The sequence below is a fragment of the Hirundo rustica genome, chromosome 2 (assembly GCF_015227805.2).
Source record: "Hirundo rustica isolate bHirRus1 chromosome 2, bHirRus1.pri.v3, whole genome shotgun sequence".
Classification (NCBI taxonomy): domain Eukaryota; kingdom Metazoa; phylum Chordata; class Aves; order Passeriformes; family Hirundinidae; genus Hirundo; species Hirundo rustica.
Window position 1 is genome coordinate 114,149,579 of NC_053451.1, and position 26,159 is coordinate 114,175,737.

Below are 26,159 nucleotides of genomic sequence, written 5' to 3' on the forward strand. Positions count from 1 at the left end.
ACCTGTGCTGTGAAGAATTTCTTCCTAATGTCCAACCTCAACCTCCCCCGGTGCAGCCTGAGGCCATTTTCTCTTGTCCTGTTGCTGTTAGCCTGGGAGAGGAGCCTGACTCCCAACCTGTCAGGGAGCTGTAGAGAGTGATAAGGTCATCCCTGAGCCTCCTTTCCTCCAGGCTAAACACCCCCATCTCCCTCAGCCGCTCCTTACAGGACTCGTGCTCCAGACTCTTCACCAGCTCCGCTGCCTTTCTCTGGACGCGCTCCATCACCTGAATGTCCTCCCGGAATTGAGGCGACCAGAACTGGATACAGCCTCTGGAGGCCCTGTGGGTAAACCCTGGGTGTTTCCCTCCGGGTTTCCCTCAGCAATCCGGCCGGACATCGCCGGACATCCCCGAAAATCGCCGGACAGCCCCGAACATTGCCGAACAGCGCCGGACATCCCCGAACATCGCCGAACATCGCCGGGTGCTCCGGCCCCGCGGACCGCGCTCCCATTGGCTGGCTCGCAGTGGCCAACGCCCCCGCACTGACCAATCAGCGCTCGTCGCGCCGCTCCCGCCCCTCCGGGGGTGGCGGGGGCGGGGCCGGGCCGGGGCGCGCGGGGGGCGGGGCCAGCGGCTCGCGGGCTCCTCTTAAAGCCCCGCGCATCCTCCGCACCTTCATCCTCCTCCTCCTCATCATCATCACAGTCACCACCCCCACCATCCCCACAGCGCCGGTGTCCTGGGCAGCGTCCGGATCGCGCGGGTGAGGTGGCGGCCGTAGCGGAGGGTTGGGCGGGGGCCGCCGCATCCCGATGGCCGCGCGTTGCATCATCCGCGGGATGCGGGGGAGAGAGGGAGCTGCGGCCGGCCGTGCCCCGCATCCCGCAGGGCATGGAGGATGGAGGGCTGCGGACTGGGGCGGATTGCCCGCAGAGGCTCTGGAGTCTCCCTGGCTGAAGATATTCCAGAACCGTCTGGATGCGGTCCCCGTGCCACGTGCTTGCGCGGGGAGTTTGGAGCAGATGCCGCGCTGTGGTCCCTTCCGACCTGACCCGTTCTGTGCCACACAGCTGGGCTTCCGCTTTGCTTTTGTGACGACGGGAGGAGGCAGCTGCCGGTGAGGGGAGCCCCGGAGCCCCCCGGGCGCTGCTGCCTGTGCTGCGGATGCCCGGACGGGCGGGAGGATGCCTGGGAGCGCCTCTTGTGAGCCTGGAGCAGAGATGGGCTCCCTGCTCTTCGTCCAGGTCCACGAGATGGCTCGGTGCCGTTTGGGTTTCCCTCGGGGTTCGGCACCGCCTCTCCAGCTGCTCTTGGCTCGTTGCCCGTTGTTCTCGTGGGTGCCATGAGGTTCTCCTGCAAGGGGTTTTCGGCAGGTCCGGCTGATGCCCCGGAGCGTGAAGCTTATTTTTTTACATTTGATTTCATATATTATCCCTTCCAATTGGAAGGAATCTGAACTCGGCTGGGACCTGAGGGAGCTGTTCAGTAGCAGCGTTAATAATGCTCCCGGTGTCTTGAACCAACCACAGCTTGAGAGACGAGCGATTCTTCTGATCCTGGCAGAGAATCTCGTCTGCTCTGTACCTCTGTAATCCTGAAGCCTTTGACCATGGCGGTTTCGGAGCGCTGGGCCCCGTTCCAGCGGAGTTGCTCACTGTTTACCCTTGCCTGGAGTCTGTTTGCCGATTTGGGGCGCGGGAGCTCCGTGTTCCGCAACGCTTGCGCTGCGGAAAGGCGGAAAAACCCAGGGCAAGGGAGGCAGGTGGAACGTGGGGATCTCGTGTGAGGGAGAAAAGGGCTTTCCTGGGAAACTGGGACCTGCTCAGAACCCGGCGTTTCTCTTCTGCAGTTAGATCACCAGTGATGGAGCGTGGTTTAGGTGCCAGTGCCGGCTCAGTACTGGGGCATTTGCACTCAGCCTCCTTTTCCGTGCTAGCCGGTGGCTCTCGGCATCCTGCCATACCCTCTGTGTGTGATTTACCCAGCTCTCCTGAAGCCAGAGCGTGCTCCTAACGAGGGTGGTGGCAGCCAGGGCCATGAGTGACCCGTGTCCTGCAGCTCAGGGACCTCACCGAGCTGGCACTGGCAGCGGGGCAGGCTGGCATGGGCTGGCCTCTGGCTCCTGGCCTGCATGTGAGCACAGGAACCAGGCACACAGCAGTGCCGCGCTCCTGGCTGCTCTGGGGATCCTGCTGAAAGCTGCACAGGTGCAGCCGGAGCGCTGGCAGCTGGTCTTTCACACAAAACCTGCGTCAGCCACGAAGCTGCCTTCCTGCCCAGCCCTCTGCCAGCCTTTGTCAGAGGTCCCTGGGCTAGCAAAAGTTGTGAGGCCTTGCAGGGAGCACCATGGTGCTGGGGAAGGGCTGCTGTGCTTCTGCCTGTCTTGCAGACTGAGAGCAGCTCCCTGTTTCTGTCACGCTGGGCAGCTTGTTTAATGTCCGAGCCTCTGTCACCCTTCCTGGAATCCTCCTCTCCCTGTGCTTGGTGAGCTGGGCTGATCAAGAGCGCTGCTGCAGCGTTGGTCCATCTCTGTGGGCTTAGGAGGGGGAAAGGGAAGCAGGGAAAGACATACTGAGAGCTTCCGACTGCAACAGGTAAAAACGCGGATAAAGCATTCTGCAGGCTTTTCTCTGATGCTGCTGTGCTCCTGAAGACGTCAGTCTTCACTCAGATTTATCACATGGGTCCAGGCAGGCGTGGAGTGAGCCCAGGAAATGGAGCTGTCAGACACCTGTGTGAGGGCTGCAGGCACAGCTTCCCCCCTGTGGGGCACAGCAGACTGAACTCTCCTCTGTTCTCACCGGCTGATTTCTAGAATAACAACTGCCACAGCAAGGGAAGCTGCTTTGCTGCCGGGGTTTAATCTTTGCAGTGTTACAGAGGTGAGGGTGATAAAGAACTGCCCCTTTCCTTTCAGAGAGTGGTGAGCGTGCCAGCCTGGCTTTTAAAGAGTGATCATCGAGAGGACGTGCATGTGCTTACCCGCTCTGTAGGAGAAAATGGAAATAAGACTTTGGATTCTTGAAGGATCTCTTCCTAGAGCCAGGTGTTAATTCATTCCCTGTTACTTCAGGTCATTTGATATCTCCTGGCACAGGAGGGATGGCTGCTCCTGAGGAGGTAGCAAGGACACCCACGCACAGAAAAACCACAGCAGCAGAACAACTCAAATGTTTGATTTCCTCCTTAATCTGTTACAGCTGTGGTGTTTCCAGAGGCTGGATGGGTCCTGCTGCATCTGGGTATCTCCAAAGATCCTACAGCTCTGTAAGACCCTGTGGTACTCAGGCTGAGCAGCACAACTGTTCTGCAGTGGTTTATGAACATCGAGTTTCCCTTTCTCAGGCTGCAGCATAATGGAATTCTGTATCTCCTCCCTCCCTGGGGCCATCTCCCTCTGATTCATCTCTTACACCTGCCTTTCAGACAGCTTCATCTGTGCTCCGGGCCAGACTCCAGTTAATTTGGTGGTTGTTTGAACAGTCCAGTACATTAGTGCTGATCTCACACGCTGTGCATAGAAATTGTAGCTCCTGACTCGCCTGTGCAGTGAGTTCAGCTCAGGCTGCTCGGGGATTCACTTCACTCGCTGCCCTTCAGTCCTGTTCTCTGGGAGTTGGGAAATAGTTTCGTTTTGGGTTCCCTGTGGAGATGGATCCAGGGCTGTGAGCCTTGCCTGTGGGACGTTCTGGATCTTGTGCCTCTGAGTCCCACTCCCCTTCACGACTTAGGTTTAAGTGGCTTTGTAAATTTTCTGATTAATTTTTTTTTTTTTTTCCCCTCGTGTGATCTGCAGATATAATGGCAGGAGCCAGTCAGGCTTTTCTAGTTAGACTCTACCCACATCCCCAACTAGTTCTGGGAGTGTCCCCCTTTACAGGAAAATTAAATTCAGGCTGACAGATTATTTTTTTTTCCCCTTAAAGACAGGCAGCTCTTCCTGCAGCTTATCTCCCTTGGTCTCTGCTGAGCAGCGCTCAGCTGCAGCTACAGAAGCAGAGTTGCCATCCTCCTGTCCTTCCTCCGCAGAAAAAAAGTCTATTTTGGGCCTGCAGGGAGGATCAGGGTGGGGATTTGGATGTCCTAGACCGCCTCTGCCCCTGTTTTGCTGAGGCTGTGTCACCTAGGGCTGTAAGCAATTAATTGTGTTGCTTAAGGCCAGTATTTGGTGACAGGATTTTTGTGGGCACTGCTTGTGTTTAGCTTTTTATCCCTCTCCTCATCTTTGTTCAGAGTTGAAGCCCCATTATTGAAGCTTTGATCAGACATCAATATTGCCATTGTAAAAATATGAGAGAATCTCACAGCTTATTGGAGAGCAATAGATACAGCTTTTTCTCAGTTTCTGCTGTTCAAGAAGTAATGGGAGTTGCTGTTAGTAAATTATTCTTTTTTTTTTTTTTTTTTGCCTTACAATAAAGGAAATGAGATGCTATTGCCTTGCCCACTCCAGAGGGAATCCTCCAAAAGCCAGCTTTTCGAGAGCCACATCAATTTCTTTCCTGCCATCAATACAAAAAACAAATACTGTAAACTTTTTTCTTTTTTTTCTTTTTTTTTTTTTTTTAACTGCAATGAATTTCTCCCTCTTTCATCTCAGTTTTTGGACACTCTTGAAAGACACTGAGAGCTGGTGTTTTCAAGCTTTTAAAAGGTTTTGTGCTCCTGTTTTATGATCACTTGGAAGCGGAACAACATTTGCAGCTTCCTGTCTTTAAACCCTTGCTGCTTTTCTTCTGCATTTTGAAATGATTTCATCCTCTGGCAGCAAGGCCCCCTTTTAGCTGGACTTTGTCAATATTGTCAGGGTTACCTGTGGCAGGGGCAGTCGCTGTCTGTGTCCAGTGTTTCATGCCAGCTGTCTGAGGGAGCGTGTGCCTCACAGGAAACCTTGAAACTCCTCCAGTATTTTTCCTTTACCAAAAAAAAGCCCCCCCAAAAAACCCCCCGAAAAAAAGCCCCCCCAAAAAACAAAACAAAACAAAACAAAACAAAAAAACAAACACAAAAAAAACAAACAAAAAGAAAACCACCCAGTGATACTCTGGACTGTGAACCAGAGTATCCCAGAAAGAAAAATGAGAACTGGGTTTCGCTCTGGAACTGGAATTAAGCAGATTTCTGGTAGCAGAGACAGGGTGGTGATAGATTTTGTGTATTTATGGGATCTTTGCTTTTTTAGACCGGTGTCTCTCATTCTAACCCAGGTCAGTAGTCTGTGATGGGTTATAGTCCATCTTGGCTCTTGGGCATGTATTAACCTGATGGAATAGAGCTGCGTCGTTTTGGCAGCATGGAAATCCTTTTATCTTGAAGGAAAATTATTTCAGGAAGGAAAATGATTTCAAGCCTTAGCCTGGAAAGTTGATTATCTTTTCAGAGGGTTTTTTGTTGTTGGTTGTTTGTTTGTTTTTGGTTTGGGGTGTTTTTTCTGTTTTTTTTTTTTGTTTTGTTTTTTGGGGTTTCTTTGGTTTGGTTTGGGTTGGATTGGGTTGGTTTTTTGGGGGGTTTTGGGGTTTTTTTTTGTTTTTGGTTTTTGGGGGTTTTTGGGGTTTTTTTGGTTTTTTGTTTTTGTTTTTTGGTATTTTTTGTTATTTTTTGGTTGTGGGGTGTTTTTTGTTTTGTTTTGGTTTTGTTTTTGTTGTTTGGTTTGGTTGGTTGGTTTTGGGTGGGTTTTTGTTTTGTTGTTTGGTTTATTTTTTTTTTCCCCCTAGAGGAGAGCAGTTTAAACGCTTTTGGCATTTCCCTCCACCCAGCATGCAGGGAGGGCATTGCTGTGCCCGAGGCAGCAGTGTTGACTTGCAGGATCAAATGCTAAAGGTCGCTGATGCTGCGATCCAGATTTTTTTTTCCCAGTTTTCTCACCAGACCATCAACTCTGCGAGATCTTAAATATGTGTTTGGTGTGCATCTCTCAGAAGGAGGATGAGGCCAGGGAGCCTTTCAGGCACAATTCAGTAATTTAAAGAGGTGAACTTTGCTGAAAAGCAATGATGAAGGAAAGAAAATATTAGGGGGAAAAAACCTCCTCATGCTTTCCAAGATTTCAGCTGCAGGAAACAGCCAGGCTCTGTGAACAACTGGTAGGAGAAATGAACTTACTATTTTATATTTACTAATTTCTGGAGCAAACAGCTGCTTGAAGCATGAACTGTTTGCTGTGTTTGTATAGGCAGCATCACTGTGGCTGTGCATGCAGCTCTAATTAATTTTGGGTAGGAACTTGTGAGATTTTGCTCTCCTTGAGGGTGGAGAATCCTCTGTTCCTGGATAAAGCCTTTTCCAAAGTTGTGTACAGGGTCTTTTGGGGACAGCACCATGAAGCCTTTTCACCCTTTGTGTCTCCAGGACTGTATTTCCTGTGAACTGAAATATTTCCTGTTACTTTTTTTTTTGTGGTTTTCAAGCTCCTGGTGCTGCAGAGGGTCTGCTAAAAGATGTTTTGTGCTTACTTTCTGGCTCTGAGCTGTGGAGGACGGGGCAGAGGGAAGATTAGGTAACGCAGGAGGGACAGGGTCAGGGGAGCCTCCATCAGTCTTGCACAATAACCTCTGCTGCATGATTTATTTTTAATCCTGTTTATAGAAGTCATCTTCACTTGGTTTTGCAGCTTCTTTCTTTTTTTCCCCCTGTGAAAAAGATGTGTGTGGTTTGCCCCTGTGAGAGTTTCCTGATAGTTTGTTGTTTCTTTTTTTTTTTCTTCTAACTTGTATGATCTCCAGCTTTGAAGAGGATTCCAGTGTTGTGAGCCACAGCTGTCGTTCTCCTGAAGAAAATCCAGTTCCCTGTGCCACCACCCTCAGCAAAAACCATGGAGAAGTTTGTATCAGAAAGGCCTGTTCCCATGTCTAAGGTACTCACAGGTCTTTGGGGAATACTGTTTGCCCCTCTTTCCAGCACCAGGATTTGGGAGAGCCCTGTCTGTTTCCAGGGAAATTCCTTGGTTGTTTTGCTGAAACTCAAGGGTTTAATAAATAAAAAATAAATGAACTGAAGGGATTAATGCTGGGAATACTGAAATGAAAGTGCAGGCTGAACAAGGGGAGAAACGTCCAGTTTTGTCAGAAGATCTTTGGCTGGAGAACTTTTCAGGGAAGGGCCAAGACCAACAGGTTTTAAGGTTTTGGATGGGGCTCTGAGCTGCTGTGGAGGAAGGTGCTGTTGAAACCTTTCTGGAAGAGTTCTCCATGACCACCAACAGTAATGCAGAGTCTTCTTCTGGCACAGTTTTGTAATCAGTCACCAAGCAGCCTTACTGTAATCCAGTCTGCTTGGAATGGGGAGGTTTTATTTCAGAGAGCTTTTGATGTGGGAGGAGAGAGAATAGTCCTGGGTTTTTTCTGTCTGTGGAGGCTTGTTACAGTGAGCACATGTGTGTTTAAAATACCTTTGTGCAGAGCACTGTGGTGAGCTTTTGCTCCCAAACTCGCAGTGCAAGATTCTCGCGTTGGTGATAAGGATTTGGCAACTCCAGATGATCCTGAAACACTTCCCCATCCTCACAGTACCATGGAAGCATCAACTCTTTTTTTTTTCTTTCTTTCTTTTCTCCTCCTTCTCCCTCCCCCAAGAATGAAATCCCTACTCTTCCCTCCCAGAAGAAGCCAGATACAAACTCATGCCCTCACGCACCTGCCAAATATATTGTCCCTGGTGGGGTGGACGCTGAGAACTGCAAGGCCAGTGAGAAGGAAAGGCAGTGGATCCGCCCTGACACACCCAGCAAATGCACCTGGAAGCTTGGGAAGCCCCTCTCTGCCTCCCCCCACCATCATGCCACCCTGTAAGTGTTACCTGATTTGTTGGTTTTCAGCACGAATCCCGGGTCTGATTAATCCACGTTTTGGATCAAGGACTTGATGCTGTGAGTTTGTATCCAGTGGATATTCCTTTGAACTAAAGCAGCTAAAATATCCAGCCTGGTAAAGGAGAGAGCTGGTTGAAATAAAAAGCAATAAATGCTTTGTGGTGGTTGTGTGACCTTCCTGTGGATACACTGACTTTGTTTGTGTTTGTTCCAGGCCAGAGCCTCCGAAGATCCTGCCAAGCATCCTGAATAAAGTTGGCAACACGCCTTTGGTGCGGATCAACAAGATTGGGAAGCACTTTGGGCTCAAGTGTGAACTCTGTGAGTTGCTGCAGGCACAGAACAAACTAACAAACGCTGTTTCAGAAGCTTGGGTAGTTCGGGTTAGTAGTGTCACATAACCTGGCCACAGGAGTGCAGGTAATTGGCAGGAGATGGTGAGGAAAAATTCCTGTTTTTCCTTGGCATATTTTCTGGTTTTTAGGATTTAGTCATCTAAAACATCTTTCAGTTTGTACTTCATGAGAACAATTCCTGCAGCTTTTCTGTTTCTGTAGAAAATGCAGAATGTTTTTCATAGAAATTATGAATGTTTTGTAGATTTTTTTTAAATTTAAAGGAGTTGTGTGAAGTTTTTGACCGCTTCTCCTACTCAGAGTATTCATCAGTGTGTCCAAAATGCAGCTCTGCAGTTACCACTGAAGATCACTGAAGATAATTGGAGGGGTGGAACTGTCAGGGAACGTTTGGTTTGGTTGGTTGGTTGGTTTAAAAACCCAGCTGTACTGTAGATATTTGGAGGCTCTGACCAGAGTCCTGGAAGGTGGTGAGGGGATTAATGCTGGGAGTACTGGAGTGAAAGTGCAGGCTGAGCATGGGGACAAACTTCAGCTTGATCAGAACTCTTTTGGCTGAAGAACTTACCAGGAAAGGGGAAAGACCGTGTTTTAAGGCCAGGTTGGACGGGGCTTGAGGTGTTCTAGTGGAAGGTGTCCCTGCCTAGGACAGGGGGTAGAGCTGGATGAGCTTTGAAATCCCTTCCAGCCCTGCTGGTTGTGTGTTTGCAGTGGCCAAGTGCGAGTTCTTCAATGCCGGGGGCAGCGTGAAGGACCGCATCAGCCTCAGGATGGTGGAGGATGCTGAGAAGGCTGGGATCCTCAAACCTGGGGACACCATCATTGAGCCCACCTCTGGGAACACAGGTAGGGGATGGAGAGGCTGAGGGAAGCCTGGGGGAGGTGCTGTGGTGGTTTTCCTGGGAAAGGCAGGGTTGAGATGGCAGCCTGTGCAAGGAAGAGAGGGAATCTCTTCCTGCCTGCGTGGTGCAGGGAGCAGTGCCTCTTCCATCTCACACAAGGAGCAGTTCTGCAGTGTCCTGTGCTGGGCAGAGCAGGTGGGAAGGAGTTGTGCTAAATTGCAGAGCCTCTTTGCTTTAAAAGAAGAGAAGTGTCACCGAGACACACAAAGCAGTCACACGCAGACAAGAGATTTTCGCAGGGCAGAGGTTTCTCCGTCCAGCCCAAAAGCTGAAATCCAGGCGGAGAGAGAGCTTCTTTGTTTTATTTCTTACTTTTTACACATTTGTGGGTCTAGCAGAAGATTGGCTTCTGGGGTTTTTCACCCCTCAGCCAAGTGGCCAGACCAACTGTCAGTTACAATTGCTTTCAGGTTAGAAATATGCAAACAAAGGACAGAGAATGAAAAACAAAGGATTTGTTTATGTTACATCTGTGGGAAAAAGGTAGAACTGCTCTTAATATTGTACAGCAATTAAAAAGATCTGACTCCATTTATGAAAATCAAAAAGGCTATAAAAAACTCAGAAAAAACAGGGTAACAGAGAAGTGCTAGGCCAGACTCATGAGAGTCTTTAGGAATTCAAGTCTGACTGAAATCATTGTGGGAAAAAGCTGTAAGAATGGTGTGAATCTGCATCTTCCCCTTCTTTCTGTTGGGGAGGTCCCATGGTCCCTCTGTCAGGTTTGAGGAACAGCCCTTCCCATGCTGATATAATTGAGATGGGAGATGAGCTGCATCCTTACAGCACAGCCTGGCAGAGCCCCTGCACACCTGGATTGCCAGCAGATCCAGCCTGGGTCCACAGTTCCTCCGTGGAGGGCTGGAGGAAGGAACCCAGGGGCCAGGACAGAGCATCTGATGATCTGAGCAGTTTGGAGTTACTCTGGGCTCCTGGGTCAAAGCTGTAATTGTGTTAAGCTGCTCTACTCATGGAGAGTCAAACACACCAGGAATATTCCCCCTTGAGTCAAATATAAAATGCATAATATAGTTAAATAGGAACACTTAAATACCTAATACACTGCCTCCTCTGAGGAGGTTCATGAGGTGAGCTACAAGCTGCTCCTCCTGCCTGATGTGCTCAGGAGAGGTGTCTGGTCCTGTTCCTAACCTCTTCTCAGGCCTTCCACCCACTGCTGCTTTGGGACAGACCGGAGCAGGCAGATCTTTATTCTGATGTTACTGAGGGGCTGGGGATGAGCTGCTCTGTGACCTGTTCCCCAGCCTGCAGCAGGCAGCTGGGAAGCCACATCTCTTGCTGTTTGCTCAGCAGCTGCTCTGGAGAGGGGATCAGGGGTTTCTGGGGGCATTCAGGGCAGCTGAAGCCTTTGTGAGTGTGGCTGTACCTCCTGCCTGAACGGTGGGATGGAGTGGAAAATATCCTTGTGTGTTGCATTCCTCCAGTATCCAAGGTCTTCCCATGACATCCCTCTGTCTGGGTCAGTGCCTGATAAATGATTCTCCTTGCCACAGAATCCAAAAAGGCAGGAGATACAGGACAATTACTTCAGAAAGCTGATTTTTTTTTTTTTTTTGGTCACATAAGCTCAAAGACCAGGGCACACAGTAACCTGAGAGAATTGGTTTTTGCTCTTTACTGCTCAGAGCTACTGAGTGTGTTGAATGTGAGAGCTAATGTGTTATATTTTTATCCTCTCTGCATCCCAGTTCTCCCTCAGCCAAAGTCCTCTTTCGATGTTTGCTGCGTTTCCAGGTCACTAGCAGAAAGTACAAAGTAGTAGAGTTCAGGTCTCAAAATCCTTTCTTCATCACAGGCCATAAGGAAGATCTGGATCACTTCTCTTCAGCCTTTGGCTTTCATGAGGCTGCTGCTGTCTTATTTATTTGTGTATTTGGGCATCCTTGTTTATCCATAATATACTGAGAAAACTTTTCCTTCCCAATATATGAAAGACTACTTGAGTTTGAGGTGTGAGTTATGCTTCTCTAAATAATGTATTTTTAGACAGGGTTTAGTTTCAGCACATTGCAAACAGGGATTTATGCAGGAGACAATGGAGGCTCTACGGACCTTTTGGCAGAAACCAAAGTGATTCCTCTAGTCTCTCTCCAGCTTAAATCACATTCCTTTCCCAAACTGCTCCTGGAAAAATGAAGTGGGTGAGACAGGAGGAAGGTGATGTGGTGAAGCTAGCAGTTTGCACACCTCAACTTTCCCCACCCTTGGCTACACTTTCTCTGCGCTGTGAACCTCAAACAAGTACCGGCATCTATAAACCCACCGGGCAGAAACTCCACTTTGCCCCCACTCTAGAGACACTCCATTCAAGCCTCTGGTGAAAATCTGATGAAAGCCAGGGCGTGCCAAGGCCGGCAGCGTGGGCTTTGTGCTTTGCTGCCGCTCACTGAGCGCCCTGCGTGCCTTTGCTTGCTTGCAGGGATCGGGCTGGCGCTGGCGGCGGCAGTGAAGGGTTACCGCTGCATCATCGTCATGCCGGAGAAAATGAGCATGGAGAAGGTCAGAGCTGCCCCTGCTTTCGGGAATTTACAGATAAACGTGCCTGCACTCGCAGAGTTCCTGCTGCAGATGCGCGCTGGGGTTTCAGCAGCAAAGGCGCAGGCTCTTGGCTGGGGAAAACTCTGCTGAGGCGCTGCTGCCGGTGCCCAGAGGAGTCCAGGCTGCCTAGCCATGGATAGAAAATGTCTTTAAGACCCATCCCCACAGCACTGCCACTTTGGAAACTTGTTTTAAATACAGATGTCAGGACCACCTGAGGTTTGCCTGGCACGTTGAAGTGTGGCCCCAGGTTAGCTGTCTCTCGCTGAGCAGAGGGTGAAGGAAGACAGTGCTGAAGCTTTGGATAGTCTGCAAGTGTTCTGGCCTCGGGGCTGAGGGTGAAGGGAGCCTGCTTGAGGGTGTTTTGGGGGCTTGTGACCACCTTTATTTACTGCAGGTGGATGTCCTGAGAGCTCTGGGCGCTGAGATTGTGAGGACCCCAACTACAGCCAGATTTGATTCTCCTGAATCTCACGTGGGAGTGGCCTGGAGATTGAAGAATGAAATCCCCAATGCACACATCCTGGACCAGGTGAGAGCCAAGGTGTCAGAGGTGCAGGTGTAGCATGGAGGAGGCTCTGTGGTGTGCTGGGTTGTCTGTTCAATACCCTCCATGTGTCTCTGGAGGAGAAGATGCCCCAGATCTGGAGCTGGAGCTGAGCAGTCACCTCATTGTAGGAGAGGAAGTTTTTACAGTCACTAGAGAGCAGCAATGAGCTGGTGTTTGCCAGAACCACAACATTTACGGTGTCCATTTCCACTGTTGGCAATCCTGTGAGGAAGAAGGGACACAGGGGTCATGTTGCTAAGAGTGCTGTCCCACAGACAGGACTGGTTTTGGCATGGGAGGGTGCTGGCACCTTAGGACTGCGCTTAAATTAGGTCACTTAGGAGGCTTAGTTCCAGATAATACACAACAAAACATTCTGCAGGGAGTATGTTTAGGTGTCGTGGGGCTTGGGGATTGTTCGAAATGTTTTTGAGCTCCCTCAAAATAATGATTTTTGAATTGGTGATCTATTTCATGGCTGACCTGTCTTTCCATTTAGTACCGCAATGCCAGCAACCCCCTGACACACTACGACACCACAGCTGAGGAGATCCTGCAGCAGTGTGATGGTAGGTCTGCTCTGCTGCTAAACCCCTTCCAAGAGCCCCTGGCAGTGCCCTGTTGCGAGTCCTTGGAGAGTGGGACCTCAGATGGGAAAAGCATGGATTTGGATAAAGCAAACCCCACACACGTGCTGTGTGTCATTGGAGAGTTACCTTATCTCAGTAGTCATAGCAATGTTGGTGGTTTGGGGTTTTTTTTTCCCCATTAAAGAGGAATTCTTAGTTTCTTAGACTTCTCTGCCTGTGAGCAGGTGGAGAAAGCAGTGGTGTTTAAGTTGCCTTTAAAAAAATCCCAGTAGGTAGACTGGTATGGAACAGGGTGATTCTTTGATCACAGATACAGAAATAAGTGTTGTAACATTCCCAGAGCAAATACTCCCAATACACTGGAGGCATCTTCACTCAGGAGTCCTCAGGAGCACCAGCTGCTCTGTGTCACAGCCTCTGGCTCTGCAGGGCTCTCCTCAGTGCTGGCTCTGGGCAGCTGAGCACCAGAAGGGGCTGAGCTGTGGCAGCAGAGCCTCAGCTGGGCTCATTCCTCAGCTCAGGGGTTGGTTTGAGAGCTGTTGGAGACATTCCCTGTGATGCTGCAGCCCTGTGGGCATTTCCATAGGGGGCAGAAGAGCTCCAGACCTGCCTTATTAAACAGTGCAGCTTCCGATTGCACCCTCTGATACGAAAATCAGCAATTAAATCCATTCACATTAAGGTGAAGGCCAGGTGAAAGGTTCTTCTCCTTCCCCAAACTCTAGCTGTTCAGAGGATTTGGCTTGTCTTTCTGTGACAGACTTTGAGTTAAAGTGAGTACACTTTTACGAGCTGCCATCCCACAAACTGAGAGTCCAGAGGAGTTCCAGATTTAGGATTCTTGTTTCTGTTTACTTCCCCTTACAGCCCAGGCATTGTTCAGTTTCCCCTGCTTGGTGGGGTGTTATTCTTTTGGCTGGTAAGCAGTTTATTTTGTGTGTGTGAATTGGGGACCCTCTGAAAATCCACTTATTTTTAATTAACAAAGCTGTCTTGTGGATGCACCAGAGAAGCTGTAGGTGGTGACACAGAGATGAACTATCATATCCACACTCACTCTGACTGCTAGTGACCAAAACTGTCTTTTTCACATGAAAATGAGCGAGTAGTTGTGTTAACATTTCTCTCCAGGGATTCCTATCCCATGCTCCTGGCACTCACTCAGTTAATTAACAAACATAATGGGCTGCTCAGTTTAACTTAGAGAATGAATTGTCTGTATCAGCAAATACAGCAACAGGAAAACTGCAGCTGTCAGCTCTGTGGGCCACCTCCAGCTGTGTCCAAAGTGCCACAGCTTGGTGCCTTGCCAGGCCTCTGGGTGGACATTTCAAAACCCTTGCTGGAGAAAATGATGATTGAGCAACTTCAAGTTTCAAGGCAGGTCTCAAAACAGCTCCTGGGAAGCAAAGGGCCCTGCCCTGCCCTTTTCAGCCACTTTGTGCTTTTTTGTTGAAGGAAGTCCATCCTTAGGTGTAAATGAGCTTTCAATCCATCCTTCTCTTGGGGATTTCACACTTCTCTCCCACACCCTCCAACAGGGAAGGTGGACATGGTGGTGGCCACGGCTGGCACAGGAGGCACCATCACTGGCATCTCCAGGAAGCTGAAGGAGAAGTGTCCAGGGTGCAAAGTAAGTGACAAGCCCACTGCTTTCCTCTTCAGTGTCTCCTCAAACTGCTCCCCTTGGCACATCCCACTCCTTGTGAGCCTGCCCTGGGTCTCTGTGGGAAGCTCTTGGGTGTTCTCAGTTCAAAGGTAGTTCTGGCTGCAGAGAGGGTTTCAGAGTGTCTGAAATCACCGTGCTCTGCTCCCACTGGTGACCAGAGTTCAGGTTTGGCTCAGCAGATGACGACTGACCCTCAGATCCCTCCATGGGGTGCCTGGGAGACTTCCTCCTCTGGTGTGTGCTCTGCAGCCTTGAGTTTCCTCCCTGGCTGTTTTCCCCAGCTGCTCTGGAGCTGCTGAGCTTTTGCCCAGTGGAATTGTCTCTGCACACAGCAGCCTGTGTGTTTTCCTGTGTGATGTGTTAGATTTCCTCACAGAACTTGGGATCCCGCTTCAATCATGAGAATTTTCCTGCACGGGCAGGGAGTGGTAAAGAAAATGAAACTGATCTGCTTGCACTTGGCACAAAATGAGCTGTCTGTAATGATGCCTGGCATGTGAATGAGGACAACCTCATCTCAGGGAAAGGTTTTCTGTCTAAACCAAGCAGCTGTGACAAGGCCAGTGCTCACAGGGGCTGTGCTCCCCAAAGCTGTGTGTCTCTGTGGCCTGAGGGGAAACTGCTTCTCCAGATTATAGGTGTGGATCCTGAAGGCTCCATCCTTGCTGAACCCGAAGAACTGAACAAGACTGACAAGACAATGTATGAAGTGGAAGGAATTGGATATGATTTTGTCCCCACAGTGTTGGATAGATCTGTAAGTCACACTGCTTGGTTTACTGCCCTTTGCTGGGATGCAGGAGGTTAAGGACAGAGGAACAACTTGGGGAAGTATTTTTTTGAGCTGAAATGGAAGGGCTAGCAGACAATTCCTGTTCTTTCCATCAGCATAAGCAGCCCTTGAAAGGCTTCTGAACTGGCCACATTAGTTTTACAATGCCAGGTCACAACACTGCGAGTAAATAACATTTTCCTACAATACACACTTATTTTTGTGCTTAAAAAACCCCCAAAACACACCCGAAAAAGCCAATCATGAAGCACACACAATAAAAATAAAACAGGCTCACAACAAAGAACGCCAATTTACCAATCACAAAAAGCCCACAGAACAACAAAACCAAACCTTCCAGCACAGCATCCCAGCCCCTCCTGGACCGGGTGGTGTGACAGTGTCCTGAGCAGAGCCTGTGCCCCTGGGAAGCCCTCCAAGAGGGGAGGAAGCTGATGCTGTCTGAGGCTGACTCACAGCAGCCTGCTCTCACAGCAAGGTTCCAATAAGGAGCCTTTTGTGCTGATGTGATCATCTTAACCTCGGTCAAAAAAACCCAAAAACCCCACTTGGCATTTGGAGGAGGGTGGAAACCCCGGGCTCAGCAGGGCAGCTGTTCCCTCGAAGAGCCGGGGTTGTGCAGTCCCCCTGTCCCTCCTCACTCAAACAGAGCCTTGTTTCTGTCTCCTGCCCCTCCCCAGACAGTGGACCAGTGGTACAAGAGCAATGATGAGGAGTCGTTTGCCCTGGCACGGATGATGATCCGCGAGGAGGGGCTGCTGTGCGGTAAGAGCGGGCAGGAACCCTCTGCCTTTCTCCAAGCGGGGGCTGGTGCCTTGTGCAGGTCTCAGAGACCTCCTTCCACTTCAGAACTCCCTCACTCTGGGTTGCTACCTTCTTTCTCCTCTCTTTTGACGGCCTTCCCTCGGTGGTTTGACGGTTTTGCCCCGGCCGTGTGTCGTGGCAGGTGGCAGCTCGGGCAGTGCCATGTCTGTGGCTGTGAAGGCGGCCAAGGAGCTGAAGGAGGGTCAGCGCTGTGTTGTCATCTGCCCTGACTCCATCAGGAACTACATGTAAGGAACCTGCTGGGTTTTTCTCTGGGAGAGGGGTGAGGGGCTCCCTCAGGCCTTGGAACACCCAATTATCCCAGCAAGGAATGTCTTTGGGGCGCAAGTTCTGAGCTGTCTAAAAGGGGTCTGAGGTAGAGCAGGGAGGATCATTTCCCCCTTCAGAGCTCTGATTTCGGTTGATAATCATCCCTGGTTAGCATCCTTCACAACAAAGACCTTGCATTCAGTGTATTATTTGTGGGGGATCACTGGTTATCCCGTTCCTGGGAGGGTTCCAGTGTGTGCAGCAGCAGCAGCAGCCGCGCTCAGGGTGAGTTTGCAGGTGGAAGTGTCAGGGCTTCGAGCTGTGCTGAGAAGTTTTTCTCCAATCACATTGAAACATACCCCAAAACATGGTATTTTTAGCTGAGTTTCCTGAGCCATGTTGCATCCAGCTCAGTATTAGACAAACAGAAGCTGCAGACAAGGCACATGTCCATTCCAGACTCTGTCTCTGTGATACTGCAAGTGGTTGATGCAGTTGGAGCTTTGTTTCCTGGGGTATTCCTTTCTATTCCCATGAGTATTTCTTCTCCATGTTCCTGGCTGCTAAGCCTGGATGGCAAATGATGGTCTATTTCCAATTACACCGTAGCTGTTGGTGACAGTGAGCTGTGAAGTTACCTCTGTTCACTGTCAGATGTTCGACCCCTGCTAATGAGCTTTTCACTTCCTGCTGCTCTGCAGGTCCAAGTTCTTGAGTGACAAATGGATGATTCAGAAAGGGTTCATGAAGGAAGAAGACCTTGGCAACAAACCTTGGTAGGCCTGTCAGGTCCATTTGGATTTCCATCAGTCTGTTCAATCGAGTTTATGGCAGTCACTAATTTAAAGCTCATTTCAATTTACACTTCTCCTTTGATCTTGCTGATCTTCCATGCTATTGTCTTGATGTATAATTGCAGCTGTTAATCAAATGTGTTTTAATTAGTTGACATCTTTCCTTGAGTTGTAAGGCCGCAGAAGAAAATGTGGTACTTAATGATTGGGTTTTTAAATGAAAAGCGTTATATCTGGAATTTAAAAAAAAGGGAATATGCAAAGAATCCTTCTAAAATCAGAGTTCTTGAGTGCAAAGTACTGCAAGTCTACATAGGTGGAAGGGAATCTTCCCTAAATTGTTGCCTATAATGACTGTAAATACAGATAGGTCTTTGAGTAGGAGTGCAAAACTTTCTGTGTGAGAGACAAATAATGAAATTGGGGATATTGGTGCTCTCCACTGACTCTCTGCAACCATAGAAAGCAGATGAAATGAGGAAAAGGGGCTTGATTTTCAAGCCTTCTCACACTTCAGTGACTTTCTGATATTGGGAATAATACCTGAGAGCTCTGAAGCTCCTTTGTCCTTCCGGTGGTGCTGGAGGCTCCTGTGCATGAAGGGCTGGTTCTGTGTTCTCCATAAGACTTGCATGGGTTTGTTTTCCATCCCATCCCCAGGTGGTGGAACATCAGTATTCAGGAGCTGAGCCTCTCTGCCCCTCTGACTGTGCTTCCAACTGTTACCTGTGCCAAGACTGTGGAAATTCTCCGGGAGAAGGGATTCGACCAGGTACCGGTTGTTGATGAATCTGGGTATGTCCACATATATCACTCTTCATCCATGTGTATCACTTCCCTCACCAGATCTTCAGGGATGTCTTTTAAATGCTTGCTGTCTTTTAAATGTCTTCTCACTCATCCTTTTTCATTCATTAACACAGTTCAGAAATGTTGCCTTGAACACACCACTGCTGGACTTTGTGTTTTCGTGCCAGGATTGTCCTGCCCTTCACATGATTCTAATGATTATTATGATATACTTACTCATTGTGTCTCTGCAGGATAATTTAATTTCTTTTAATGATACCAGTTTAACTTTAAAAAAAGCAAAAATTCCTATTTAAAACAGCCAGCCCCAAATGTGCCCACCTTTATCAGAGTTTTCAGAGTTTCTTCAGCACATGGTGTTGTAGTGCAGTGCTGCAGTGACCTCTATAAACCAGGGTGTCCCCAGCAAGCTGGAATGTGCCTTTTCACCCTGCAGATCTCCTGCAGACAGGCTGAGTGCTGAAGAGTTGCTCAGTTGTGCTGACCTGAGGGATGAATTGTTGTAGATCCCCACAGAGAGAAGGGAAATGAGCCGAACTGGGGTGAGCTTGTCTCTGGCTGTCACACCTTTCAAAAGGACAGATGAGAGTGTGAAAAGATGAAGTGGTTTGTGCTTTCCAAAAGCTCTCTGAGATGGCAGGTAGCTGTCTCCAGTTGCAAGAAGCAGAGATGAAAAGTCCTGGTGCTCAGTAGGACCTGCAGCACCTCCTGCCTTGTGTGTGAGTCTCCAGAACCGCTGAGAACTGTACTCTTGTCTCCTGCAGACACACAGAATCCAAGTGTACCATCGATAATGCTGCATTATTACCATGAAGTAGCTGAACTGACTCCTCTAGGCTGGCTGAGAGTGGATGCTTTTTTCTGCAGGAGCACCTGAGGCTTTTGTGTTGTTTATCCCTATCTTGTCCCTCCTTCCCCAGGGTGATTCTGGGCATGGTTACCCTGGGTAACATGCTTTCCTCACTGCTTGTTGGAAAAGTCAAGCCTTCTGATGAAGTCAGGAAAGTAATCTACAAGCAATTTCAACAGGTAGGCAGGTATATTCTGCAGCTCCTGGTTCTCTGCTTGCAAGTCCTACACAGGCTGGCTGAGGTTTACCTGGGACCATGCCAGCAGCTGTTACTGAGCATAGAATTTTCTTTTAAAAATGTGGAAACCTTGACTTAGTTTTCACCAGGATTTAAGTTCCAACACTGTCCCGAAGTGGATTAAGTGCTGTGTTCTAGGAGTGTGTTTAATGCTTCCGTTTCAACCTGTGAGCCACGACAAGGGTGCTGGTTCTTTATGGACAAATGGAAATGTGTTTTTTCTTCCCCAGACAGATAATCCAGCATCATGGGGAAATGTGGTGCGTAACACAACTGCTTAGTTCATGTTCTCCCTCACCTGGACACCTCGAGAGGTTCTGGGGCTGGTAGTGTGTGATGGTTTCTGTGGTTGCTGTGGTGTTGGCTGCATCAGCCAATTCTCTGCACTTCTGAGGTTGTGGCTCTTTCCATGGGCAGCTTGAAGGTTTCTTCAGTAAAGAACAGCTTAACCTTTATTTTCCCTTTATTTCTGATGTTTTCTTGGTGGAGGCTGCAAGGGGAGTGACACGAGCTGTGGTACTGCTGACTGCTAACTAAAAATGGTTATTTTCCATTTGGATTGTTGGGTGAATGGAGAAACATGGTGGAATGCACATAACCTCAGAAGTATTGTGATTTTGCTTCTCTTACCACTTTAGTCAAGCTGATTTGGCTTGTCTGTGAGTGAAATTGGTAAAATGAATCATCTGTATCACCAAAATCACTTCTGGTATCCTCTACGGGATCCCACAGCCTGCGTCAAATAAGAGGCTCAGCCTGTAAACCAGGGCAAAAGTACATTTTGGAAAGATGGATCTTTTGGCTTTTTTAGGTTGCTCAGAGAGGTCATGGATTTCCCATCCCTCTAAGTGTTCAAAGCCAGGTCAGATGAGGCTCTGAACAACCTGTGATAGTGGAAGGTGCCCATGGTAATGGGCTGGAACTGGGTGATCCTTAAGATCCACCCCAAACCTTTCTGTGATTCTAGAACATGGGCAGCCTGCTTTGGTAGGATCACTACAATTATTTTATGATAATCTCTTAAAATGGAAGGAGAATGGTTAGAGTTTTTTTGGGGTTTTTTGAGAGTCCCTGGTACACTCTTGCTCTGGGGATTTGAAACACCAGTCACAGGATAATTTGCCAACCCAAACAAGTGCTAGTGGCAGGAGGAGCCATCCTTGTGGAGTCAGATGTTAGTTCCAGTGGTTTGGGTTCCCAGTCACAAGTAGTGCAGTACTCACTGCCTAGAGATCTAGTAAGCTTAAAAACAAACCCTAAATGTAGGAAAACCCGTGGGTAAAATGTTTTAGAAGCTTGAACGAGCAGTAGTGAGGTGAAAACTCCCTGGGGGCTCTGTTAAATTTCCACTGAGCATCTCTAGGCATGTTTATGCCTTCATGGTTGTCCCAGTGCTGCCAAGGGGCTGCTTGTCCTGGTTATCTGCAGCCTGCCCAGTCCCTGAAGACACATTTGGGACTGATGGGTGACTCCATGTGGCACAAGATTCAGATTTTCCACCTCTTTGCTTTCCTGGACTCAAGTTTAAGGGTTGGTTCCTCAGTCTGGACTGTAGCTGGTCCATCAAGCACAGGCTGCTGGGAATCCTCTGACTGCCAGCATGGAGACAGAGCTCTCTGTTCCAGTGCAGCCCCACTGTTCATGCTGTGGCATTTATTTCTCATAGAGAGGCTTTTTGAATCTGCAGTGCAAGGCTCTTTTTGGCTGTGAATTCCTTTAATAAAATATGTCAGATGGTGGGTGCTGGGGAGAGTCACCTGGTAAATGGAGCTGGGGCTGCTGCTTCATCTGGTAACTCATGTTTGAACAGTTTTAGGCATTTTTTTTTTAATGATTGCAGCAGGTGATTGCTGAAGTGCTTTGGAAATATCTGTATTTTTTCAGAGCTGACACAGGGTGCTTTCTTGTTCAGTCTTAGCAAAGGCAAACTTCACCAAAAAAAAAAAAAAAATTAAATCTCTGTTCCTTGATTTGCACCCAAATCCAGTGTTGGCTGAGGAGTCTTTCACCCTTGGTTTTGTTTTTGGCTTGTTTGTTTGAGCTCTTCTGCCTTTGCAGATCATATTCACTTCCACAATGATTTGCAGACCGATACGTTCACTTTTGCAGTCTTTTTGGAATAAAATCACCAAATATAAAGACTTTTATGGTAACTTCTTTTGTTGAGACACATGGAATGCTTGACCTTCTTTGATTACTAGCATTTTTCAGCTCACATTATATTATGCTTACAGAACCAGAAGGAATAACTTCATGTGGTGCTTCATTTTTTTTGGAAATTAGAAACAAAGAAAACCGTTCCTTTAAGTTGGCCTTGATTTGTTGGTGTTTTTTAGTGCTTCAGGTGGGAGCAGTACACAAATGCTGATGTACTGATTTTAGTTCTGTATTATTGATTACTAAACATAGAAAGGACTGTTTTACTCAAGTTTTGTAACTCTCTCCTCAGATTAACCTGAAAGACAACTTGGGGAAACTCTCTCACATCCTGGAAATAGACCACTTTGCTTTGGTGGTTCATGAACAAATTCAATGTGAGTACAAAGTACTGCACCTTGTGAGAGCAAATCTTTGAGTGGTAACACTGTGAATGTGTAAACTGAGCTCTGAAGAAGCAAAATCCTCATTCTGTGTCTAACTTTGTGCTACTAAGCCTAATTTCCATCCCTGGAAGTGGTCAAGGCCAGGCTGGATGGGGTTTGGAGCAGCCTGGTCTAGTGTCTCTGCCTGTGGCAGGGGTTGAACAAGATGGTTTTAAGGTCCCTTCCAACCTAAACCATTCTAGGATTAGTAAGACTGAATAAATCTCCAAATCTGGGGTGTACCACTCTTATATGTGAACAATATTTGTCCTGTTTGATCTTCCTAATAGCAGACAACTTTGCGAAGTTACAAACGCTGAGAAATGAGAGTCAAAACAATATTAAGTCGTGCCAGACTTAAATTTATCTTTAGCTTCTCAACTATCACTGGAGGAAGAGGAGCCATCAAATTTAGGGTTATTCCTAATAACCTCCATAAGGATGTGCTCTTGGCTCTCAGCTGTCTATTTATAAACCTGGAATCTCACTGGAAGCTTGCAGTGAAACAGAGATTGAGTAAAGAAAAAGCCCAGGACAGTCCAGCTGACTGAAAAAAAATGAGTACAGAAGTAGACTAAACATCTCAGCGCAGGCAGACTTTGGGAACTGGAATTTAGAAAATTGATGAAGGGCCATCACAGGTTATGTAGCCACTTGGTTCCCAGGTCAAGACTTAGGCTCACAATGAGAAAATCATTGAACCTGGGCTCTAATGCAGCAAAGATTAATGGTTGGTACGTTTTTTGGCTATAAATGGGGTAGTGTGGTTTTTACACTGATTCTGTATTTGACAGGGATGCAGGAAGATGGTTGTGTCACATTTCTTCCTCAAAATGTGCTTCCCTTGGGCCATTCAAGTGGTTCCAATGGGGTAATTCCACTTGCAGCTCTTTCAAGTAATTAATGTTTGAGGAAAATACACTTTATAACAAGAGGGCCTGGTTTGAATTTTTGTGTCAAGAAAAACAAATCCAGTGGATCCTTATCCTTCCTTCCACAAAGTTTCAGTGTCCCTTTTGATGAGGAGCTTTTCTGAGCTGAAAATTCTTGTCACCTGCTCCATGACTCTTGGCCAAAGGTGCCTTTTGTGTTCCCCTCTGTGTGCCGGGGTCACCAAACAGCTCCTGGCGCAGCTCAGCCCCCGATTTTACAAACACTGCCACTAAAACTACTGGAGTTCGTGGTTCTTTCCTGCTCCAAGGTCAGGGCAAATAAAACTCAGGAGACATTTTTGAAGTCCCACACTGAAATTTATTATCCTTGTGTATTACAAACTCAAGATATGTGAGCTCTCTCTAACAAGTCAAGAAATTGAGCTAAAATGTTGTCTGTTCAAGGCTATTTAAGTCCCATTTATCCAATAAACAGTTGATATCTATATTATTTATATTTCTAATCCAATTATGATCACCCCAAACCCTTGATGCAGACATCTTTCACCCAATTACAGAAAACCACCCAGGTTCCTGAAGAAGGTGCAAAAAGACAACTAATCCATGCCCAAAGTTCTCCACCTTGGCTCCCATACATCACCATACACTAAAATCCCAAATTTAAGTTTTCCACCCCGTGAGATCACACGCTGCTATCCAAACTATATCCCCATGATCCCTGTGCTATCACTCATTTTTGGAAGCCTGTTTTAAGGCCTCAGGTCAAACGCAGTGCTTCCCTGAAGTTCTGTGCCTGTCAGCACAGAGAGTCCAAACCTCTCAGCCTCTAGAGTTCCCACATAAAACCAAGCAGGAAGGGGGTGTGTTTGTGCCTCCTGGAGCCAGAACTCCTTTTGTTTTCTGTGCAGATCACACGGATGGCTCCTCCAGCAAGCGGCAGATGGTGTTTGGCATCGTGACAGCCATCGACCTCCTGAACTTTGTCACCGCGCGGGAGCGGGAGAGGAAATCCAACTAAAGCCAGGCAGCAGCGTGGAGCCTCTTCAACATTTTGCAATCCCAAGCAAAGAATCAGGTTTATGTCTTAAATAGAATTTTTTTTTTTTTTTTTTTTTGTTGGTTGGTTTTGGTTTGTTGGTTTGTTTGTTTGTTTTTAAAATTCGGAAAATAAGCAGTTAGCCATCCTGGTGTCAGCTATCCAGCCAATGTGTCTTACTGTATTCCTCAGCTTCTGGGACTTGTTTCTTAATCAGGTTAAGCAATATTTCTTATCAAGACAATTTATTTTTTTACCTATATATATATGTGTGTGTGTGTGTAAAAAATATTGCCTAAATTAACTGGTTTGTTCTTTACTTATTATGTCTAAAGGCTGGCTTTCCAAAATGTTGTTTCAGAATCATAAAATGTGTTGAAATAAAGAGTTGCTGAAGCAGAGGCCCAAGAGAGCTCTGGAAAGTTCTGGATTTTTTTTTTTTTTTTACCCTCATTCAAGGGTGTTAAGTTAGATATTACCTGTGGAGACAAAATTGGGACTGAGGCATGGAGAGAAGAGAGGAGAGTTTCCCTTTTGGTGGCGTCATTGTAAAAGAAGAGAAAATCCTCAGGGCTGAAGCTGAGGCTTGCTCCAACCACCTGCTCTGAGCAAAAGCTGGTTGGAGTAGAAGCATGGCAGCGACATGTGAGAGACAAACATAAACCTGTGACACTGTTTTACACAGTGCACCAGCTTTCCCTGCCATGACAGACCTATTTTTTTTCCCAATGGCATCCTGATAAATAAGCACAAGTGGAGAGATTTAAAAGGTGTAAGATCAAGCGTCTTGCCCGAAGGTTTTTAAAAATAACGCTGTTTCATCTGCTACCTTTCCTCTTCCCTCCCCATCTTCTTAATTATCTCTGAGTGCCTTTTCTGTGCCTGTTTCAGAGGAGCCAAAGATTATCTGTCAAGAGACTTCCAAGTCTTTTCAGGTTCTCCTACCCTGCAGTGCCTTATTCCAGGAGAAAAGCCCTGCACTGGCTACACCATCAGATTAGGGCTACTGCTGGAGGAAAGTGACCCATCCTTACCTTAAACTGTGGTGTGCCATTAAATTCATACAATTCTTTAAGATTTAAGACAGCTTTTTCCCAAAGGCTCTGGAAAAAAAGCTACTAAAAATGCACAACTTCAGTAGTAATTGAAAGGCTCTAAAGGGTGATTAATGTTAAGGGTTGATGTTACTGCTGCTAGATTTTGGCATTGCTTTGAATATTTACTTTACTGGCTTTTATCTGATCTTTTTTTTCCCCGTTTTCCATCTGACCTTCACTGACAGCAGCAGGGAGGGAGGTGCTTGAGTAGCTGAGGTTTGTCCTTTTTCCCTTGTGAAAGCTCCACGTCCTGACCTGACTGAATTGAGCAAGAAATACGAAAATGGTACAAGGAGGTTCCCAAAGCTGCTTTTCAGAGCAGCACAAGAGAGGAGTCAAAGGTGGGGCAGAAAATTTGTCAGTTATAAAGGAGTGTAAAGATTTGAATCATTTTTTCTAGTTCACTGTTCATACATTAATCCCTGAATTGTGGACTGAGACATAGGAGGTGGTTAGAAATGGTGGGGAACAAGGGATGGGAGTCTAAAGCATTCCAAGTAAGGCAAAGGATCCAAAGAAATTCACCTGCTCCCCTGGGGTTTGCTAAGAACAGGAGCTGTCTCCTGTTCTGCGCTGGCACAGGGAGGAAAAGGCCTTTCTTATTCACAGCAGCAACTTGGTGAGACCACAGAAATTGGGTAAATAAATGGAGTTGCTGCACAACTGAAAAACTTTCCAGAGCTCTTTCCCATGGTAGGGATGAAGGCAGCAAAGAGAAGGGGACAGGGAATCCAGCAGGGCTGAAGTTCCTCTGCGAAAGCTTTTGTAAATGTGATGCTTTTTTGCACATCTGAGAACCTCATTGCTGGCCTGATCCTGGTTAGGTGTGGTAGGGCTGATTAAAACTGGGCTTATCTTTGTTTCAAATGCTCTGGAGACCAAGAAAGACACTGCAGTTTGTTCACTCTATAACCTGAAGCTGAAGGCCAGAGCCTGAACAGAATTGTATATTTTTTTTTTTTTCTGAAGTGAGTGCCTGCATCGTCTGTTTACCTTTGCTGCTTATGCAAGCGCTGACTAAACCCGAAAACTATTTTGCACATGGATATTTTTATCAACAATTTATGCTGTATCTGTTTGTCACTGTAAGAGATTATCAGTCCTAATGTTGGCTGTGGAAAAATACTTTTTATTTTCTCACCTGAAGACAGCTATTCAGTAAAATCTGTACAGTGTTTTGCAAGCAGTTGCCAGGCAGTGACTCAAGGTTCATTTTCACGTTGTCGTGTCCAATGTTGTTTCCCATTTCTTGTACAAGCTGTGGCTGACTCCAGAACCCTGGCTAGCAGGGGCTCCTCTGAGCAGCCAGATCAGTCCCATCTGCCCACCGAGCTCATTTCTAAAAACTTCTGCTTGCTGTTATAAATCTCACACAAGGGTCACTGTCAGAAGTTTCCTGACATTGCCCCCATCATCCCAACAGCTTTTCTTACTGTGTAGTGTCAACTAAGGGAACAGAAAAACTTCTTAAGCTTCAAGTAGCTGGGAAAAAGCAACACCGCGGGCTGTATTTATTGCACAGATGTTCACAAATGTACAACACAGGGAGTTCAATAAAAGCTGTCTGATTGCA

At 47.4% G+C, this 26,159-nt stretch overlaps 1 protein-coding gene across 2 annotated transcripts; it reads left to right on the forward strand.

The window, feature by feature from the left end:
• The first annotated feature begins 593 nt into the window (after positions 1-593).
• LOC120749319 (cystathionine beta-synthase-like protein) lies at positions 594-26,159 on the forward strand. Of its 2 annotated transcripts, XM_040056606.2 has the most exons (17): positions 594-749; positions 6,709-6,839; positions 7,558-7,769; positions 8,008-8,114; positions 8,861-8,995; positions 11,492-11,571; positions 12,008-12,142; positions 12,660-12,729; positions 14,292-14,383; positions 15,051-15,176; positions 15,893-15,977; positions 16,159-16,264; positions 16,988-17,062; positions 17,741-17,875; positions 18,811-18,919; positions 21,428-21,512; positions 23,362-26,159. In XM_040056606.2, the coding sequence occupies exons 2-17, from the start codon at positions 6,798-6,800 to the stop codon at positions 23,469-23,471; spliced, it is 1,704 nt and encodes a 567-aa protein (XP_039912540.1). In that variant the 5' UTR covers positions 594-749; positions 6,709-6,797; the 3' UTR covers positions 23,472-26,159. The 2 variants fall into 2 exon arrangements, 1 of the variants encoding a protein (XP_039912540.1); XR_005699622.1 differs by lacking the exon at positions 23,362-26,159 and having other exon boundaries at positions 610-749; positions 17,741-17,852.

Coding starts and splice junctions, on each gene's coding strand:
- LOC120749319 (XM_040056606.2), top strand. CDS start 6,798: ATGGAGAAGTTTGTATCAGAAAGGCCTGTTCCCATGTCTAAG. Junction 8,996..11,491: donor GCCCACCTCTGGGAACACAG/GTAGGGGATGGA, acceptor GCTTGCTTGCAG/GGATCGGGCTGGCGCTGGCG. Junction 21,513..23,361: donor GGTTCATGAACAAATTCAAT/GTGAGTACAAAG, acceptor TTTTCTGTGCAG/ATCACACGGATGGCTCCTCC.